The sequence below is a fragment of the Epinephelus lanceolatus genome, chromosome 18 (genome assembly GCF_041903045.1).
Source record: "Epinephelus lanceolatus isolate andai-2023 chromosome 18, ASM4190304v1, whole genome shotgun sequence".
Lineage (NCBI taxonomy): Eukaryota > Metazoa > Chordata > Actinopteri > Perciformes > Serranidae > Epinephelus > Epinephelus lanceolatus.
In genome coordinates, this window is record NC_135751.1 from 2,425,070 (window position 1) to 2,445,371 (window position 20,302).

General features: G+C 41.6%; 1 protein-coding gene across 11 annotated transcripts in view; it reads right to left on the reverse strand.

Annotated features, from left to right (window-relative positions):
* The window catches only part of mettl22 (methyltransferase 22, Kin17 lysine), a 90,491-nt gene that overhangs the window by 37,380 nt on the left and 32,809 nt on the right, over window positions 1-20,302 (reverse strand). For 6 of the 11 annotated variants that reach the window (XM_078161434.1, XM_078161433.1, XM_033643906.2 and 3 more), the window contains 4 exons: window positions 19,933-20,077; window positions 12,441-12,512; window positions 8,525-8,578; window positions 241-321 (listed from right to left, as the gene is read on the reverse strand). In XM_078161434.1, the coding sequence (XP_078017560.1) occupies window positions 241-321; window positions 8,525-8,578; window positions 12,441-12,512; window positions 19,933-20,077 (352 nt within the window). The remainder of the gene's footprint in view (window positions 1-240; window positions 322-8,524; window positions 8,579-12,440; window positions 12,513-19,932; window positions 20,078-20,302) is intronic. The other 5 variants (XM_033643907.2, XM_078161436.1, XM_033643908.2 and 2 more) reach the window with 3 other exon arrangements.

Sequence of the window (20,302 nt, forward strand, 5' to 3'; positions counted from 1 at the left end):
CAAGCCAAGATTTTTCTTGAGATTTTTGCACCCAACTGCAAATTCATTCATTCATTTTCCATAACTACTTTTCATGTTAAGGGTTGCGGGGGGGCTGGAGCCTATCCCAGCTGACATTGGGCAAGAGGCAGGGTACATCCTGTGTCATGGTTCTGTTTCAGCACAGTAACTTTTTTAATGAAGCATGGTGTAAAGTTGTGCTGCATATCTTAGTTTCAACTCATCAACTCATTAACCTACCGTCAGCAGCGATGATAATCTTAGTGTTGTTGTAAATATCTGCTACTTCCTCCTCTGTCCAGCTAAACTCCATGTCAGCATCTACAAAGATCAGACAAATGGAAAAAGACATTTTCCACAGCTCAGATGGTGGCTGTTTTTTTGTAAAAATATGATGTAACAGTCAGTAGGGTTTAATTGTTGTTTTAATGTGTCAGATACATATTTACTCAGCATTACATATCTGCTGCTGCTACATGCATAAACAGTAACAATCAGATTGGAGTCAATGTAAAGGAAAATCATCATCAGATCATTTACAGTATTGGAATATATTATTGAAAACTGCTGATGCCCTGTTTTGCAATTCTTCAATGCTATTTGATGTGAGCTCCACTGCTGACCATGAGTGTCAGCTGCATCCCTCTCCTCTGTGCTCTGGGGTAGGGAGTGTGATGGTGGGACATCAATGATGAAATAATGAGCATAATTCGAGGTGAGATTTGAGTAAGCTTATAATTCTTGTAATCCAACTGAAAGGTGTTTATAAAAAAGTTATGGCTCACTACCAAAAGCACTAGTAACACAGCTGGATTGAATGACTATAATGAGGTGGATCTATAAGTAATGTGTGATATGAGGCAATATTAAATGTGTGAGAGCCATCGGTATATACAGTACAGGCCAAAAGTTTGGACACACCTTCTCATTCAATGCGTTTTCTTTATTTTCATGACTATTTACATTGTAGATTCTCACTGAAGGCATCAAAACTATGAATGAACACATGTGGAGTTATGTACTTAACAAAAAAAGGTGAAATAACTGAAAACATGTTTTATATTCTAGTTTCTTCAAAATAGCCACCCTTTGCTCTGATTACTGCTTTGCACACTCTTGGCATTCTCTCGATGAGCTTCAAGAGGTAGTCACCTGAAATGGTTTCCACTTCACAGGTGTGCCTTATCAGGGTTAATTAGTGGAATTTCTTGCTTTATCAATGGGGTTGGGACCATCAGTTGTGTTGTGCAGAAGTCAGGTTAATACACAGCCGACAGCCCTATTGGACAACTGTTAAAATTCATATTATGGCAAGAACCAATCAGCTAACTAAAGAAAAACGAGTGGCCATCATTACTTTAAGAAATGAAGGTCAGTCAGTCCGGAAAATTGCAAAAACTTTAAATGTGTCCCCAAGTGGAGTCGCAAAAACCATCAAGCGCTACAACGAAACTGGCACACATGAGGACCGACCCAGGAAAGGAAGACCAAGAGTCACCTCTGCTTCTGAGGATAAGTTCATCCGAGTCACCAGCCTCAGAAATGGCAAGTTAACAGCAGCTCAGATCAGAGACCAGATGAATGCCACACAGAGTTCTAGCAGCAGACCCATCTCTAGAACAACTGTTAAGAGGAGACTGCGCCAATCAGGCCTTCATGGTCAAATAGCTGCTAGGAAACCACTGCTAAGGAGAGGCAACAAGCAGAAGAGATTTGTTTGGGCCAAGAAACACAAGGAATGGACATTAGACCAGTGGAAATCTGTGCTTTGGTCTGATGAGTCCAAATTTGAGATCTTTGATTCCAACCGCCGTGTCTTTGTGAGACGCAGAAAAGGTGAACGGATGGATTCCACATGCCTGGTTCCCACTGTGAAGCATGGAGGAGGAGGTGTGATGGTGTGGGGGTGTTTTGCTGGTGACACTGTTGGGGATTTATTCAAAATTGAAGGCACACTGAACCAGTGCTGCGGCAGATGACCTGGCCTCCACAGTCACCAGACCTGAACCCAATCGAGATGGTTTGGGGTGAGCTGGACCGCAGAGTGAAGGCAAAGGGGCCAACAAGTGCTAAACACCTCTGGGAACTCCTTCAAGACTGTTGGAAAACCATTTCAGGTGACTACCTCTTGAAGCTCATCGAGAGAATGCCAAGAGTGTGCAAAGCAGTAATCAGAGCAAAGGGTGGCTATTTTGAAGAAACTAGAATATAAAACATGTTTTCAGTTATTTCACCTTTTTTTGTTAAGTACATAACTCCACGTGTTCATTCATACACTGCTCAAAAAAATAAAGGGAACACTAAAATAACACATCCCAGATCTGAATGAATGAAAAATTCTTATTAAATACTTTGTTCTTTACATAGTTGAATGTGCTGACAACAAAATCACACAAAAATTATCAATGGAAATCAAATTTATTAACCCATGGAGGTCTGGATTTGGAGTCACACTCAAAATTAAAGTGGAAAAACACACTACAGGCTGATCCAACTTTGATGTAATGTCCTTAAAACAAGTCAAAATGAGGCTCAGTATGACCTCCCTACAACGCCTGGGCATGCTCCTGATGAGGTGGCGGATGGTCTCCTGAGGGATCTCCTGCCAGACCTGGACTAAAGCATCTGCCAACTCCTGGACAGTCTGTGGTGCAACGTGGCGTTGGTGGATGGAGCAAGACATGATGTCCCAGATGTGCTCAATTGGATTCAGGTCTGGGGAACGGGCGGGCCAGTCCATAGCATCAATGCCTTCATCTTGCAGGAACTGCTGACACACTCCAGCCACGTGAGGTCTAGTATTGTCTTGCATTAGGAGGAACCCAGGGCCAACCGCACCAGCATATGGTCTCACAATGGGTCTGAGGATCTCATCTCGGTACCTAATGCCAGTCAGGCTACCTCTGGCGAGCACATGGAGGGCTGTGCGGCCCCCCAAAGAAATGCCACTCCACACCATTACTGACCCACTGCCAAACCGGTCATGCTGGAGGATGTTGCAGGCAGCAGAACGTTCTCCGCGGCGTCTCCAGACTCTGTCACGTCTGTCACATGTGCTCAGTGTGAACCTGCTTTCATCTGTGAAGAGCACAGGGCGCCAGTGGCGAATTTGCCAATCTTGGTGTTCTCTGGCAAATGCCAAACGTCCTGCACGGTGTTGGGCTGTAAGCACAACCCCCACCTGTGGACGTCGGGCCCTCATACCACCCTCATGGAGTCTGTTTCTGACCGTTTGAGCAGACACATGCACATTTGTGGCCTGCTGGAGGTCATTTTGCAGGGCTCTGGCAGTGCTCCTCCTGTTCCTCCTTGCACAAAGGCGGAGGTAGCAGTCCTGCTGCTGGGTTGTTGCCCTCCTACGGCCTCCTCCATGTCTCCTGATGTACTGGCATGTCTCCTGGTAGCGCCTCCATGCTCTGGACACTACGCTGACAGACACAGCAAACCTTCTTGCCACAGCTCGCATTGATGTGCCATCCTGGATGAGCTGCACTACCTGAGCCACTTGTGTGGGTTGTAGACTCCGTCTCATGCTACAACTAGAGTGAAAGTACTGCCAGCATTCAAAAGTGACCAAAACATCAGCCAGAAAGCATAGGAAATGAGAAGTGGTCTGTGGTCACCACCTGCAGAACCACTCCTTTATTGGGGGTGTCTTGCTAATTGCCTATAATTTCCACCTGTTGTCTATTCCATTTGCACAACAGCATGTGAAATTGATTGTCAATCAGTGTTGCTTCTTAAGTGGACAGTTTGATTTCACAGAAGTGTGATTGACTTGGAGTTACATTGTGTTGTTTAAGTGTTCCCTTTATTTTTTTGAGCAGTGTAGTTTTGATGCCTTCAGTGAGAATCTACAATGTAAATAGTCATGAAAATAAAGAAAACGCATTGAATGAGAAGGTGTGTCCAAACTTTTGGCCTGTACTGTATACTGATGTCTTTCATGTTTAATTTCTACAATTTGGCATCTATTCACCACCTCACCATCTGAGTCACCAATGTCCCCTGTCGCGAAAATGTTCCTACAGATTGGTCAGAGTTTCTGGACAGGTGCGCACATTCCCCCATCAAGTATGTTTTTTCAGATCACAACTTTAGTGTGGGAAATGGCGAATGCCTCTTTCAGACCTGATTTTGTGTGTAAGCAGTGTCTATAAATGAGACACCAGGACTGAAATCTTATGGAATATAACTTTATAAATATTTATTTATTTGTTTATTTGAATGGGACAGTGCACATTGATGAACATGTTAAAACATGTAAAGATGCCGGATTGTAGCTTGACGCTAATTTCCATCCGTAGTCCCATTAACATAAAAACAAATTAAGACAGTACAACATTTCACAGTAAGAAAAAAGGAGCAGTAGCAATAAAACAAGCACTAACAGTGAAAAACACATTGAAAAACACAAACCATAATATACAGACAGACAGATAAACTGCAATACAGATTGACTGTGGGTGGAGAGCTAGCCCACAGGTAGGGAGACCATAAGAGTTTCGTTTTGAAGAGTAAAGTGCATAGGTGCTGGATAAAGTGTCAAGTGCTAAAGTGCATGAGTGCCAGATGAAATTGCACAATGCCCTAAGGTGCCAGATGAAATTGCACAAAGCCCTAAAGTGCACATCAGTTTAAAGTGCCAGTTTGTATTGCACAAGGCCCAGTACACTCAGTTGCACATGCAGAAGCGTGTAATTATTGCACTAAATGTGATACATAAATGTATTATGTAAACACTACTGATGAGAAAAAATCATACACAAAAGTATTGTGTAATTTTTGTATACATGTAACAGAAAAAGAAAGAAACTCTGATGATGACCCAACAATTGCATTGCATTACAGGTTACAGGTGGTCGCATGTTTGATTTTCTAGTAACCATGCCAAAAAAAAAAAAACAAATAAAATACAGTAATGTCAAAGAAATAGTAATGGAAAACAAAAGGGGTCTTTATTTTATTGGTATTGACATAAAGGTTACATATAGTGAGGCTCTATTTATTGGTAAAGTCTTAAGGGTCTGAGGAAAGATCAGGTTGGTGTTATTCCATGTTCTTCTTATCATAAAGAAATCCTATTGTCATGGTTATTTGTAGAATATGTTGGATTAATTGTGTCAACATCACAAAAACTTAAGTGGTGGCTACAAAACATTGCAAAACAGAGAGTACCTGCACACTGAAATCATAGATCCCTCTAATTTTCCAAGCAACATTGCGAAATTTCTTACTTTGTCTTTTTGAGGCCATGAGGAACAGTGACTGGTGACCCTTTGGTTTAGTTTCTGCATCTATTTGCTAACCTAAATGAACTGAGCTCAGTGTTAAAAACCAACACAGAGCACTCCAGCACTGTGGATAGCTAGCAATACAAGAGGAGGCTGGGCTCAGCTTCTGCCATCCTGGGGCAGGGGGGGCATGAAGTGAGTTCACATGGGTTTCAAGTAGACCCACATCTTTTCTCTGACATCAGACAGCAACCAAGGTACTCAGTATAAGTTGTGTCTTGTTTAGTAGCTGCTATAGATGTGAGGTTGTGGGTGAGGTGCTCCTGCTCCTTTTTTGATTGATTTGATCTATTCATTAGGGTCTGTAGAGTCGCTCTCACTTTGGCTCCTCCGCTGGGACCACTTTGCCCTTGGAGACCCTACCCTAACACAGGTCTCAGGATCAGAGGGACATGCAAACCCCTCCACCACATTAAGGTAGCAATTCTTGAAGAAGCCCTCGTTATCCCCAGTTTCCCTAATTATATGTATGTAACAATATGTAGCAACCCCACTTTTGTGATCTGCCATAAAAGGTGTTGTAAAATGTGTACTTATACTGCACCAATTTATTTTCATGTTCATTTGTATTGTACCACAATAGCCGTAATTATTACTATAATATTACTACTTAAATTAATGTTGTTGTAAGCTATTATCATTACTGTCTGTCCTGCATCTCTCTCTGTCTCTGTCTCTCTTTATGTATCATTTTGTCACATGGAATACTGTTAATTTATTATGTTGATCTGTTCTATACAACATCCATTGCATGTCTGTCCGTCCTGGAAGAGGGATCCCTCTTTAGTTGCTCTTCCTGAGGTTTCTACCATTTTTTTCCCCATTAAAGGTTTTTTTGGGGAGTTTTTCCTTATCTGCTGTGAGGGTCCAAAGGACAAAGGGATGTCATATGCTGTAAAGCCCTGTGAGGCAAATTGTGATTTGTGATTTTGGGCTTTATAAATAAAACTGAATTGAATTGAATTTTCAGGTGGATGGCTTTCCTATAAAAATATGCTGTGGTTCTTTTCCCTCCTCATTTTTGGTCATTACTCTACTCCTCTTGATTATTCAAGCCATTCAAGTTTCAAGAAGGTCCTCTAAAGTTACTATACAATGTAACAGTAGTTCAATGTGTCAGCAATAGGAACATATGAACAGATTAAGAAACAGTGCAGTCTAATCAGATCATCGAGTCCAAGTGAATGTTGGTGGCACATTTGAAAAAATTCTCTCAGGGCATTCTTGAGATAGTCACAGTCACGAGAATGGGACAGACTGACGTATGTATAGACAGAAGTATGTACGGATGTATGGACATATGGACGGACAAATGGATGGATGGACAAACAGAAAGACAACCCGACAGACAACATGGCTATCGCCAGCACGAAGGCATAAAAAAGTATTTCCTTGTATGACTAATAGGGCATGTTACATGGTATTTTACTTTGTTGGCTTTGACTGATCAATTACAGTTCGTAAAAATTCTGAATAAGATCTCTTAAAATGGTGTGTGAGCTTCAGGTAATACTGAATGGTGCATAGAATATTAAAATCTTTACCTAACTAAATAACTAACCACTGATATTGAATTTATAATTGATTCAGAATAATTCAGAATGCAGCAGCACGTGTACTAACAGGAACTAAGAAACGAGATCATATTTCTCCTGTTTTAGCTTCTCTGCACTGGCTCCCTGTAAAATCCAGAATTGAATTTAAAATCCTACTGTTAACTTATAAAGCTCTAAATGGTCAAGCTCCGTCATATCTTAGAGAGCTCATAGTGCCATATTATCCCACCAGAACACTGCGCTCTGAGAACGCAGGGTTACTCGTGGTCCCTAAAGTCTCCAAAAGCAGATCAGGAGCCAGAGCCTTCAGCTATCAGGCTCCTCTCCTGTGGAATCATCTTCCTGTTACGGTCCGGGAGGCAGACACCGTCTCCACATTTAAGACTAGACTTAAGACTTTCCTCTTTGATAAAGCTTATAGTTAGGGCTGGCTCAGGCTTGCCCTGTACCAGCCCCTAGTTAGGCTGACTTAGGCCTAGTCTGCCGGAGGACCCCCTATAATACACCGGGCTCCCTCTCTCTCCCTCTCTCTCTCTCTCTCTCTCTCTCTCTCTCTCTCTCTCTCTCTCTCTCTCTCTCTCACTCTCATCCTATTACTGCATCTTGCTAACTCGGCCATTCTGGATGTCACTAACTCGGCTTCTTCTCCGGAGCCTTTGTGCTCCACTGTCTCTCAGAATAACTCATACCGCAGCGGTGCCTGGACAGTGTGACGTGTGTGGTTGTGCTGCTGCCGTGGTCCTGCCAGATGCCTCCTGCTGCTGCTGCCATCATTAGTCATTAGTCATACTTCTACTGTTATTATACACATATGACTATTGTCACACAAGTATACTGTCTGATACTAATACATACTTTCAACATATTGTACCACAGTAGCCAGAACTATAACTATAATATTATTACTTTCATTAATGTTGTTGTAAGCTACTGTCATTACCTGCATCTCTCTCTCTCTCTCTCTCTCTCTCTCTCTCTCTCTCTGTCTCATTGTGTCATATGGATTACTGTTAATTTATTATGCTGATCTGTTCTGTACGACATCTATTGCACGTCTGTCCGTCCTGGAAGAGGGATCCCTCCTCAGTTGCTCTTCCTGAGGTTTCTACCGTTTTTTTTTTTCCCCGTTAAAGGGGTTTTTTTTGGGGAGTTTTTCCTTATCCGCTGTGAGGGTCTTAAGGACAGAGGGATGTCGTATGCTGTAAAGCCCTGTGAGGCAAATTGTGATTTGTGATATTGGGCTTTATAAATAAAATTGAATTGAATTGAATTGAATTCAATTTGCATTTATGATGCTTTCAAATTCATGATGCCTCAATAGAGAGAAAGGCTGACTTTACTTGAGGGGTCACAAAGATGACTTATGCATAAGCAACAAATAATTATTACAAGTGATTTCACAATTATGCCATTACTCATATGTTATTTATCAGTGAAGGAGGACCAGGTCACCACTTTATTTGAAGGGCCACAAACATGATGAGGCCATGAAAAATAAATGCTTTGTTAGCCATGACTACAACACTTGGAATTCAACAGAATTCATGTGCACTGCTGTGATTGGTCAGTTTTTTTGCCTGTCTCTTTAGCTGCAGGCTGAACTATGAAGAAGGTCTCTAGGTTTTATATTGAAACAGATTGGTTTCAAAATAAGAAATTAAGTGTGTGTCTTACCTGTACAGAGGTCACACTGGAGCCAATCCAACTGTTTCACTCTCACATTACCACCTGATCATAGAAAAAAAAAAAGACAGTACAAAAGGAGACTAAATTCCTACATATTATTTCTGGTCTAAGGTAAAGGTAAAGGTAAAGTTCCACTGATTGTCACACACCTGAATGTGTGAAATTTGTTCTCCGCATTTGACCCATCCCCTGAGGGAGCGGTGAGCAGCAGCGGTGCCGCGCTCGGGAATCATGTGGTGATCTAACCCCCCAATTCCAACCCCTGATGCTGAGTGCCAAGCAGGGAGGCAATGGGTCCCATTTTTATAGTCTTTGGTATGACCCGGCCGGGGATCGAACCCACGACCTCCCAGTCTCAGGGCGGACACTCTACCACAAGGCCACTGAGCTGGTCCAAAATATCTGTACACATGAACAACTCTCTCCCAAATCCCAAAACTGAAGTGCTAAAACTCAAATTGTTTCCAAGTACAACTTTCAAAGCACTAAAGATTATCCAATATCTTTCTAATTTTTGCTTGTTCCTTCATACTGGACAGGTCTCTAAACAGCATATGCAGCATAATACGGTTGTCAAATGATTGCCAAATTGGTTCAAAAGATTGTGACAGTTATATGTAAATAAGACAAATATCAATTGCAATGCTTTTTCAACGTAGCGCAGTCATGTGTGTTACCAAGCTGACACTTTGTTGAACCATAGTATAAATAACTGTTTTTATTGTATTTCATCAGAGGTAATAGGTATTCTTCTTGAAAGGGTAGAAAAAATAGAAATAAAACACATAGATAAGCAATCAGTTTATTATGCAATTAAATGCATTTCTTCACTACTGCGAAATAAATAAACAGAATAAAAATGTTCCTCTAACAAGTAGACAGTTAAATAGTTAAATATGCAATAGAAATAAAAAACTTCAATTGTTGTATCAACTGTGTCAAACTCATTTCTTGCTTAACAAAAGTGTTCTTTTATTTTGTGTCATTTGGATCCTTGACTACCTACCTACCTACCTACCTACCTACCTACCTACTATAGGCAGACCCCAGGTGGTGAGAGTGGGCAGACAAGGGAGACAGTAAAGTCCTGGTGTCGGGACAAAAACCTACTCGTGAACATCAGCAAAAGTAAGGAAATGAATCTGATAGTGGACTTTGGGAAGACGCAGCCAAGGAACTATGCCCCCTCCTCAATACCAATGAGCCTCGGTAGAGATAGTTTTGAATACCTTGGTGTCCACATCATTGAGAGCCTGACCTGGGCATACTGACGCATACTGACTAGGTGGTGAGGGAGGCAAGGCAGAAACTGTTTCACCTCAGAGGCCTGAAAAAATTCTGGCAAACTTGTCAAATACTGAGGAATATCTACTCACTACACATGCTAAGAGGCAGAACCCCCACAAAGCAGCTAGGCCAGACTCTGTCTCTCCGGGCACCTTGAAGCACTGCCCCTACCTGCTGTCTCCGGTGTTCACCCACATCTTCAACACCTCACTGGAGACATGCCATGTGCCAGCCTGCTTCAAGACCTCCACCATCATTCCCCTCCCCAAAAAGCCAAAGACCACAGGACTTAATGACTACAGACCCATTGCCCTGACCTCTGTGGTAATGAAGTCCTTTGAGCGTCTTGTGCTGTCACACCTCAAGGCCATCACCGACCCTCTCCTGGACCCTCTGCAGTTCGCCTACAGAGCCAACAGGTCTGTAGACGATGCTGTCAACATGGCTCTCCACTTCACCCTCCAGCATCTGGACTCCCCAGGAATCTATGCCAGGATCCTGTTTGTGGACTTCAGCTCTGCCTTCAATACAATCATCGTGACTCTGCCACAGGACAAGCTCTCCCAGCTACTCCCAGTTCAGGGACAACACCCTCATTGGACTCATCTCTGACGGGGATGAGTCCTCCTACAAGTGGGAGATTGACCAGCTGGTGAAATGGTGCAGGCTGAACAACCTGGAGCTTAACACACTTAAGACAGTGGAGATGGTTGTAGACTTCAGGAAGAACCCAGCCCCTCCCACCCCCATCACCCTGTATGACTCCCCTGTCGACACTGTGGAGTCATTCCGCTTCCTGGGGACCACCATCACCCAGGACCTTAAGTGGGAGCTGAACATCAGCAAGATGGCACATCAGAGGATGTACTTCCTGTGGCAGCTGAACAAGTTCAACCTGCCAAAGACAATGATGGGGCACTTCTACACTGCCATCATTGAGTCCATCCTCACCTCCTCCATCACCATCTGGTACACTGCTGCCACTGCCAAGCACAAAAGCAGACTGCAGCGTATCATTCGCTCCACCGAGAAGGTGACTGGCTGCAATCTGCCCTCCCTCCAGGACCTGTACGCCTCCAGGACTCTGAGGCGTGCAGGAAAGATTGTGGCTGATCCCTCCCACCCTGGACACTCTTTGAGACTCTCACCTCTGGCAGGAGGTTGCGGTCCATCAGGACCAAAACCTCACGCCACAAATGCAGTTTCTTTCCATCTGCAGCTGGCCTCATCAACAAGACCAGAGACCCCCACCTACTCTGCCCCCCAACCCCCCTATAACCAGCACACAGTCAGACATGTCTTCATCATCTTGGTCATTCACCTGTCATACACTGCATACAGTTAAACTTGCACAGCCGTACTTTGCACAACTGTTATTTGCACAGTTGGGCACCCTATTCATGTTTACAGTGTACATATTTTTAATATTACTATTATTATTGTTATTTACACTCAGATTTTATATCTAATTGTTAATAGTATTTCCTTTTTATACTTTTACTCTATGTTTTTATATATTTTATATTCTTTGTTATGCGCCAATACACCAAGCCAAATTCCTTGTATGTGAAAACCTACTTGGCAATAAAACCGATTCTGATTCTGATTCTAATTCAGATTCAGATTCAGATTCTGCTACTGCCTGGTATAGAAACAGCCAGGGGTGGACTGGGACAAAAGTTGTCCCCAGCATTTTGGCCCAGACGGGCCCACCACAATCGATCAAACAAATATAAGTCATATATATATTATATGATACAAAGGTGCAGGTTTCTTTCAACATTTGAGGGAACGCATATTAAAGAGGGGTTCTGGGGCTCTTTGTTAAGCATCAAGCACTTAATTTTCTGCATTCTGGTAAATTTTTATGCACCAATTTGTGCCTTGTTGGAAATGTGCAGCCAGCAAGTTGCTAAAATGGTGTGAAATGTCCAGGTTTAAAGTATTTTTGACCTGCTATTTCTCTGTGCCTCCCTTGTGTTTTGTGTTATCCATTTTGGTACATTTTTTGTGGCAGATGCTGTTTAATGAAGGCGCTGACCCCAAAAAGCACCTCAGCCCTGTAAGGCCCTGTAAGGCAGATGGCCAGCCCACCCCTGGAAACAGCATTGAAACAGGACCGCAAGGCCCTGCACAGAGTGGTTTGTTCAGCTGAACACACTATAGGCTCTGCTCTACCCTGCATAAAGGATGTTTACACCTGACGCTGCAAAAATGAGGCCATGAGAATCATTGAAGATCCCAACCACTCAGATAACTGCCTTTTCTCACTGTTGAGGTTTGGAAGAAGGTACTGGTTACACCAGGCAGCACTGAGAGGCTCAGGAGGAGTCTCTACCTTCAAGCCACAAGGTTCCTTCATGAGGTCACTGCCTAAGACTGCCCAGTCTGATATTATATAACTATTAAAGTCTTTTTAAATGCACAAATTGAAGGAACTGACAAGATCACATTTTAATGAAATTCTATTTTATGTAATCACAAGACATATTGATTGATTGACTACCCTACTACCCCTACCAAATTCTACATGTACACTCTTGATTTTAGTGGAAATTGGAAATAATTGAGAAGGTAATAAGCAAAAAGAAAGAGTAATCTGACAATGTTACCTTACCTGCAGGCTCCATCATGTGTCTATTTAATGTCACATTTTTCTTGCACATGCTTAAAAGGTCTTCTCCCACATCTGTAAAACAAAATAACACACAAATTAGCAATGGAACTCAATGGTAAGACAAGAGGTGTCAGTTATTTTCTGAACTTCAGGATGCTCTATCACAGCTGTCTAAATGCCCTGCAAAGAGTAGAGGAGCAGACTTGAATTTTCAAGAGCTGCTATTCAGGTCCTCATGTCTCCACTGTCCAAAGCAACTGTCTGTATTTTTACTATGCAGTTATTCCCTTCCCCTTTGTTATGACGGTATAATGTGTAGCACTCATTATTTTAACATGTTCTAAAATAGTATAATATAGATTTTTGGACATAATGGTGCTAGCTATACAGCTACATGGTATAACCTACTCTACAGATATGCAATAAATGAAAGCTACTACTGTCTACACATTAGGGCTGCCACGATTAGTCGACTAATCGATGACTAATTGACTATCAAAATAATCGGTGACTATTTTAGTAGTTGACTAATCGGTTTGAGTCATTTTTCATAGAAAAGTACTATAAAAGTACCCTAAAATACTCCTATTGCAGCTTCTTATGTTCAAATATTGGCAGCTTCACACACTCTCCCATGACGGTGAACTAAAACCCTTTGGTGTGAGTACGAAAAAAGACATTAGATGACATAATTTTGGGGTTTGGAAGAGACAGACCAACATTTTTCAACATTTTAACACATTTTTTCGATAAAATGCTGAGTCGACTATTCGAAGAAATAATCGACAGATTAGTCGACAATGAAAATAATCGTTAGTTGCAGCCCTACTACACATGTAGCACAACATAAATTGCTGACACTTCGCTCAGACTTCACGTGGGTAACAAACACATTAACGTTAGTTGAAGACGCCAGTGAGCCGTGTTCTGCTGAGGTTAGGCAACACCACTTGGACATACCAAACACAGAACTGCAGTACACCACAAAACTAGAACTTGTAATAATAATAATATTGGCATTTGTTAAGGTTATTTATGACTTTGATTACATTTAGTAATGATTATTTCGGACAGCAGTGCATGGTTACCTGTCATAAAATAGCATTTTTTAAATTTTATTTTTTTTTTATCAGTATACTGTTTTGCATATTTCAATACTGGGGGTGGGGGGTATATATTATAGTTACTGCCTTGGTCAGCAGTGATGTTTCCTGTCCCTTTGCTGACTCAGGACATGTAGAAGTCCTGAACTGTGAGCAGGTCAGCACAGATTATCTTTTCTGCAGTCCTGAATTCACCCCATGAGCTGAGCTGAGTTTGGAGTGGAGGCCTTCTGGAATGATGGTGTTGAATGCCAAAGCAAAGTCCACATGCATTTTTCCCTGGGGAGTCGAGGAATTGCAGGATGTACTGCAGTCCTACGTTGACTGCATCAGCCACTGACCTGTTTGCCTGGTAGGCAAACTACAGAGTCTCTTGAATGATTTCATGACCACAGACAAGTCCTGTGGCCCTTAAGGAGTGGGATGATTGTGAACACTCCATCCAGATTAAAACTGCATTTTCCAAAAACTCCACTCCAGCGCATATAAATCTTAAAACGTCTGCTTAGTGTTGTTTCAGTGTGTATGGGGTAAGTGGATCTTTCAAAAGTGATAATGTAAACCAGCCCAGTAAGGGTCAGGTGCTGTGTGCCTGTGTAAAGCTGCAATGAAAGATTTCGGTGTCTTTTGATATATTGTAGCCGTGGCTCTGTGTGTTTTTATGGTAGAATACTGAATATGCTGTCTGTATTTGGTCAGCTTGAGGCTGTTTAAATTCCCAAGAATCATAAGATGGGGAATGTACTTGCTCAATCTGGTAATGCCAATGTCCACCTTTTGGACTTGCAGACTGAGTCCTCGTGGACTTCAGTTGTACGTAGTGTAACGTATATACGGTCATTACGTAAAGTGTGTGAGGGCAGTGACTGCAAGCGGCTGATGGATAGCCCTCAAGACTGTTTTACTCGTTGCCGTGGAAATGTTCAACTATCGCTGCTGTCATATTTACATATATGTCATATAAGCTGATGAATAGTGTCTACCAGGCCTGGAATTTTGTCATTTAAGGGGCAAGACCACTTGGCCTTTCGTGTTGTCAATTTTTTGAGGGCACAAAGGCCAAAAGCCAGGGCAGCAAGGCCATAAAATAAAACAATGATTTTAAGTCCACGTTCATAATGAATTTAATTTAAGGACTAAGGATGTATAACTATCTGTGAAATGAATAAATAAAACAAGCTCATGTAATAATAATGAGTATAATAAGTAATAATGTGATTTATTTAATAGTACTAATAAACCCAATGTGTCTTAAATACAGAACAACCAGGTTCATGTATTTATAAGCAAACAATCTTAAATATAAGGCCTAAATATTTTTTGAGTGTACATGATAAACTGATTCACTGAACAAGACTGGCTTACAATTATTTTTGATGTGTTGTTAGATAGCTAACAAACAAACAAACTACAGCAGGGCTATTCAGTTACTATTTCAACTGGGCTGCATTTCAAAACCAGATAATGTAGATGGTCCACATTTTTAGCAGCGAGCAACCGATCCACTTTTTTTTTTTTTTTTGCATACATATATATATATATATATATATATATATATATATATATATATATATATATATATTTATATATACAGACATGGCCCTCCTCAACATGATGCAGAAACAGACTAAAAGAGAGCTATCAATGCACAGAAGCATAATAAATAATAAGTGACATTAACAGTATCTAACAACACACACTATCTCTCTACCAGCATCTCCCTCTCTCCCTCTCCTCCACACACACACATGCACACATCTCACCTCCTGATGCTTTCCTTATAGGTCGGTTACACAGGATATAGTTTTATACAGTCCATGGCAGCAACAGTCATGTTTACAACAACAGTCACTATTTAAAACCCAGTAATATCTCACTGGAATATAAATATTCCTCCTGACATCACAATACTGAGTGAAGAAAGTCACGTTATCTCAGCATGAAGACAAACATCAGTATCAGTCATTCATCCTGCTCTCTGTCCCCCCTCTACTGAGGACACTCACTGTCTGCAGGTCGGCTGCCTCAGGTACATCTTCAGATAAAGTGTTAGCCTACATACAGACAGCTTTCATTTTAGTTTGTCTTAAATACTTTGCTGTTAGCACCGCGAGCGCCACGTGCTTGTGTCGACCGCGATCATAAATCATAATAGCGGTGAATAAGAGACTGCGGACAACGCAGATTGAAATATGGCTTTCTACATGCTGATCACATGTATTGATAGAGTATTGGCTTGGCTGGCAGAGGTTTTATTGCACTTACTCACAGTAACAAGTGTAGTTGTCGTTAACTAGAGTAATCTTGAAGTTATATTCCCTTCATCTGCACTGCGGCCTCTCTGCTGTTGAGTTTGTGTGTGTGTGTGTCTAGGGGCGAAAATCCCATTTCATAGTTGGGAGGGACAATAAACAGTAAAATTTTAGAGTTTATATTATCAGCCTGGACCTGGAGCTTGTTGTAACAGTAAATGGGATGTGTTGTAACTTGTGTAAGTTAAACTGTATCTGTGTGAGTGTACATCTTACCCGGCGATGCGCAATGTGGGCAGCCAGGTCCAGCCACACAGCTACTGCTGCCAAGCAGCCCCGCCCGTTGGAAAGAGTATGGAATATACCACTACTAGGAATGGGAGGGGGGGACTAAATCTTTTAAGATTTAAATAGCACATTATTGCGTGATTATAACGAGCACCGCTTACATTGTGCTTTTAATAAATACTACTGCATTGTTCAAAAATTATTAATTGTGTCTCAAATTATTCTAGGGGGGTACAGCTTTACTGAAGGGGGAGTCATGCCCCCCCTGTCCCCCCCGGGATTTCCACCCCTGTGTGTGTGTGTGTGTGTGTGTGTGTGTGCGCGCGCACTGTGAGGGGTGACATGCAGAGAGCAGGAAAGAGGCTGCAGAATGATGATGAAACCGAAACTTTAAAAAGTAACGCCAATAATGGTGGAGCTTACTATTATTACGGTCTTCATTAAACTTGCCTTGGGTTGTTTAACACCGGGTCTCGGTACCGATCCCTGCCCGGGCGTTTGATGAAGTCTCCTGGTTGGCCGGTGATAGACTGGGGTCAAACTGTCGTTACAGCCCATCCGAGCGGTTCATGCCAGGCTCGAATCAAACCCACCACTGGTGATGTACGCATCGTCTCATTTGATGTTGCCCAATAAGAATTCAGATTGTCATGGCATTATTTTTTTCTCAAAAGACGCAGGTGTCGTGCCGTGTTGACAGGAAAGAGGCAGGGGAGAAAATCGCAAAATCACCTGGGGCAGTGCGGGCGGGGCATCAAGGCCACTGTGGCCTTAGGGCAGATATTTTTTCAAGGGCACAGGGCCAAATTGGGAGGGCACGAGAGCCATGGCCCTCGTGGCCCTCGTGAAATTCCTGCCCTGGTGTCTACTGATCTGTTCCTGCAGATAACAAGATATAAATTCCATGTATAGGCTGCAATAATAAATTGCATTTTCAGTCCCTCTACTGCTTATACTTATACATATTTCTGTATCATGATGTGGTTGAATATTATTTCTGGCCTACACAATTCAAGTAGGATTTTAATTGACCGAACTATCAATAACCATTTTACACATTTATACGTTTTTTTTTTCTGCAGTTGAAATGCAAATGTATTGCAATGAATTGTGGGTTATTAAATCAGTGAAGTCTGCTGAAGTCTGCACCCCAAGGGGACTCTCCGGGAAGTCTGCAGAAAGTCCACTTGAGGTCCCTTGTGGACTGGATGAATTTTAGATTTGGAAAGCCCTAAGCACTCCCAGACTTCCCAGGAATGTGCCCACAAAGTTCATGAGCCTGCAAGTGCGGTGAAGTGAGGAAACTGGTGTTCAGACGGACAGTTTCGCGGCAGATTCCAGCAGCTTTCAGTCCATATAGGAAGTCACAGAAACACAATATGATGATGATGTCCGATATGATGTTGATTCATTAAAATATGATCAGACTCATATATCAGTTTGTTCTCAGTCTCAAATTGTTTTATTCATGATAGATTGATTTATTAAAATGCTTAACAGGCTTTCTGTAATTTATGTTCATGGTTCAACCTTAATTTTACATGAATTCTCATGTAAATCAGCATCATATCACTTTGCTGCTGCAGAGCAGACCTATCTCCTCTACTACAAAGGCTAAATAAATTGTGTCTGACTATAAGGTTAATATTTTCAGAGGAGAAAAATACACGACAACAGCTTTCATTAAGCTCACTTTCACTAAGATGGTTTAAATCTTATTTATCTGATCGTTTTCAGTTTGTTGACGTTCATAATGAATCATCCTTACGTCCTAAAGTTTGTTTTGGAGTTCCGCAAGGTTCTGTGCTCGGACCAATCCTATTTACTCTATATATGCTCCCTTTAGGTAACATCATTAGAAATCACTCTATAAATTTCCACTGTTATGCAGATGATACACAGTTGTATTTATCGATGAAGCCAGAAGAAACTAATCAATTAACTAAACTCCATAACTGCCTTAAAGACATAAAAACTTGGATGAGCACCAATTTCCTGATGTTAAGTTCAGACAAAACTGAAGTTATTGTTCTTGGCCCCAAACAACTCAGAGACTCTGTATCTGATGACATAGTTTCTCTAGATGGCATTGCTCTGGCCTCTAGCACTACCGTAAGAAACATCGGAGTAATATTTGATCAAGATTTGTCTTTTAATTCTCATTTAAAACAAACCTCACGGACTGCATTTTTTCATCTGCGTAATATTGCGAAAATTAGGCCTATCCTGACCCGAAAAGATGCAGAAAAATTGGTCCACGCTTTTGTTACCTCAAGGCTGGATTACTGTAACTCTCTATTATCAGGTAGCTCTAGTAAGTCCTTAAAAACTCTCCAGCTAATTCAGAATGCAGCAGCACGTGTACTAACAGGAACTAAGAAACGAGATCATATTTCTCCTGTTTTAGCTTCTCTGCACTGGCTCCCTGTAAAATCCAGAATTGAATTTAAAATCCTACTGTTAACTTATAAAGCTCTAAATGGTCAAGCTCTGTCATATCTTAGAGAGCTCATAGTGCCATATTATCCCACCAGAACACTGAGCTCTGAGAACGCAGGGTTACTCATGGTCCCTAAAGTCTCCAAAAGTAGATCAGGAGCCAGAGCCTTCAGCTATCAGGCTCCTCTCCTGTGGAATCATCTTCCTGTTACGGTCCGGGAGGCAGACACCGTCTCCACATTTAAGACTAGACTTAAGACTTTCCTCTTTGATAAAGCTTATAGTTAGGGCTGGCTCAGGCCTAGTCTGCCGGAGGACCCCCCTATAATACATCGGGCACCTTCTCTCCTTCTCTCCTTCTCTCTCTCTCTCTCTCTCTTATTCTATTACTGCATCTTGCTAATTCGGCCATTCTGGATGTCACTAACTCGGCTTCTTCTCCGGAGCCTTTGTGCTCCACTGTTTCTCAGATTAACTCATATCGCAGCGGTGCCTGGACAGCGTGACGTGTGTGGTTGTGCTGCTGCCGTGGTCCTGCCAGATGCCTCTTGCTGCTGCTGCCATCATTAGTCATACTTCTACTGTTATTATACACATATGACTATTGTCACACATGTATACTGCCAGATATTAATACATACTTTCAACATATTATAACACAGTAGCCAGAACTATAACTATAATATTATTACTTTCAATAATGTTGTTATAAGCTACTGTCATTACCTGCATCTCTCTCTCTCTCTCTCTCTCTCTCTCTCTCATTCTATTGCACATCTGTCCGTCCTGGAAGAGGGATCCCTCCTCAGTTGCTCTTCCTGAGGTTTCTACCGTTTTTTTCCCCGTTAAAGGGGTTTTTTTTGGGGAGTTTTTCCTTATCCGCTGCGAGGGTCATAAGGACAGAGGGATGTCGTATGCTGTAAAGCCCTGTGAGGCAAATTGTGATTTGTGATATTGGGCTTTATAAATAAAATTGATTGATTGATTGATTGATTAAAGATCAGTCAGATATAGTCAGGGCTTCACATCTGTACAGATGTTATTTTACGAATCCTCACATCCCACTGACCACGAGTCTTTTTGATGCTAAATACTTCAATAATTAAAATAGCCCATTGTTAATATACAGTAGACTACATATAGTTTGTGATACAGTTAAAATGGCCAAAAATGTGAATAACTGCATTGCAAGATGATTTAAGGTGTGTCCCAACATTTTCTGCTTGTGCTCCTAAAATTCTCAGTTAGGGACTACAGTGCTCTACTAAAAAAAAGTTAGTCTGGAGCCTAAGTTGATTTAGTTGTGTTCACAAATTCAGATTAAGATATTAAAAGAAACTCAAAACATTAAGGAGCTGCCTGATCAGTGTTTTAAGATTTAATTACGATGTGTGCTTAATGACGTTATACCTGTGCAGTACACTGTTTTGGCTATGGTTGCCATAATGATGCTGGTTAAGCCGGTTCCCGCTCCCAGCTCCAGGACTGTGGCTCCTCTGAATATGTGTGGTTTAGAGACGATAAAGTCAGCCAAGAAGAATGCCCCTCGCCACACCTGATGTGAACAGAAAGACGTTATGCGTTAATGTCTTCTTTACATTAACCACTACTTGAAAAATTCATGGCACAGTTCAGTATTAACATTTATGTTTTTAGCATCAACATGATTTATATTTACACATTTTGAAAATATATCTATTCAAATTCATTTAAATGAATCAGCTTAACCTCATTCCCAATACACATAACAGTGGAACCAATGAAGGGCAAACCCAAAAAT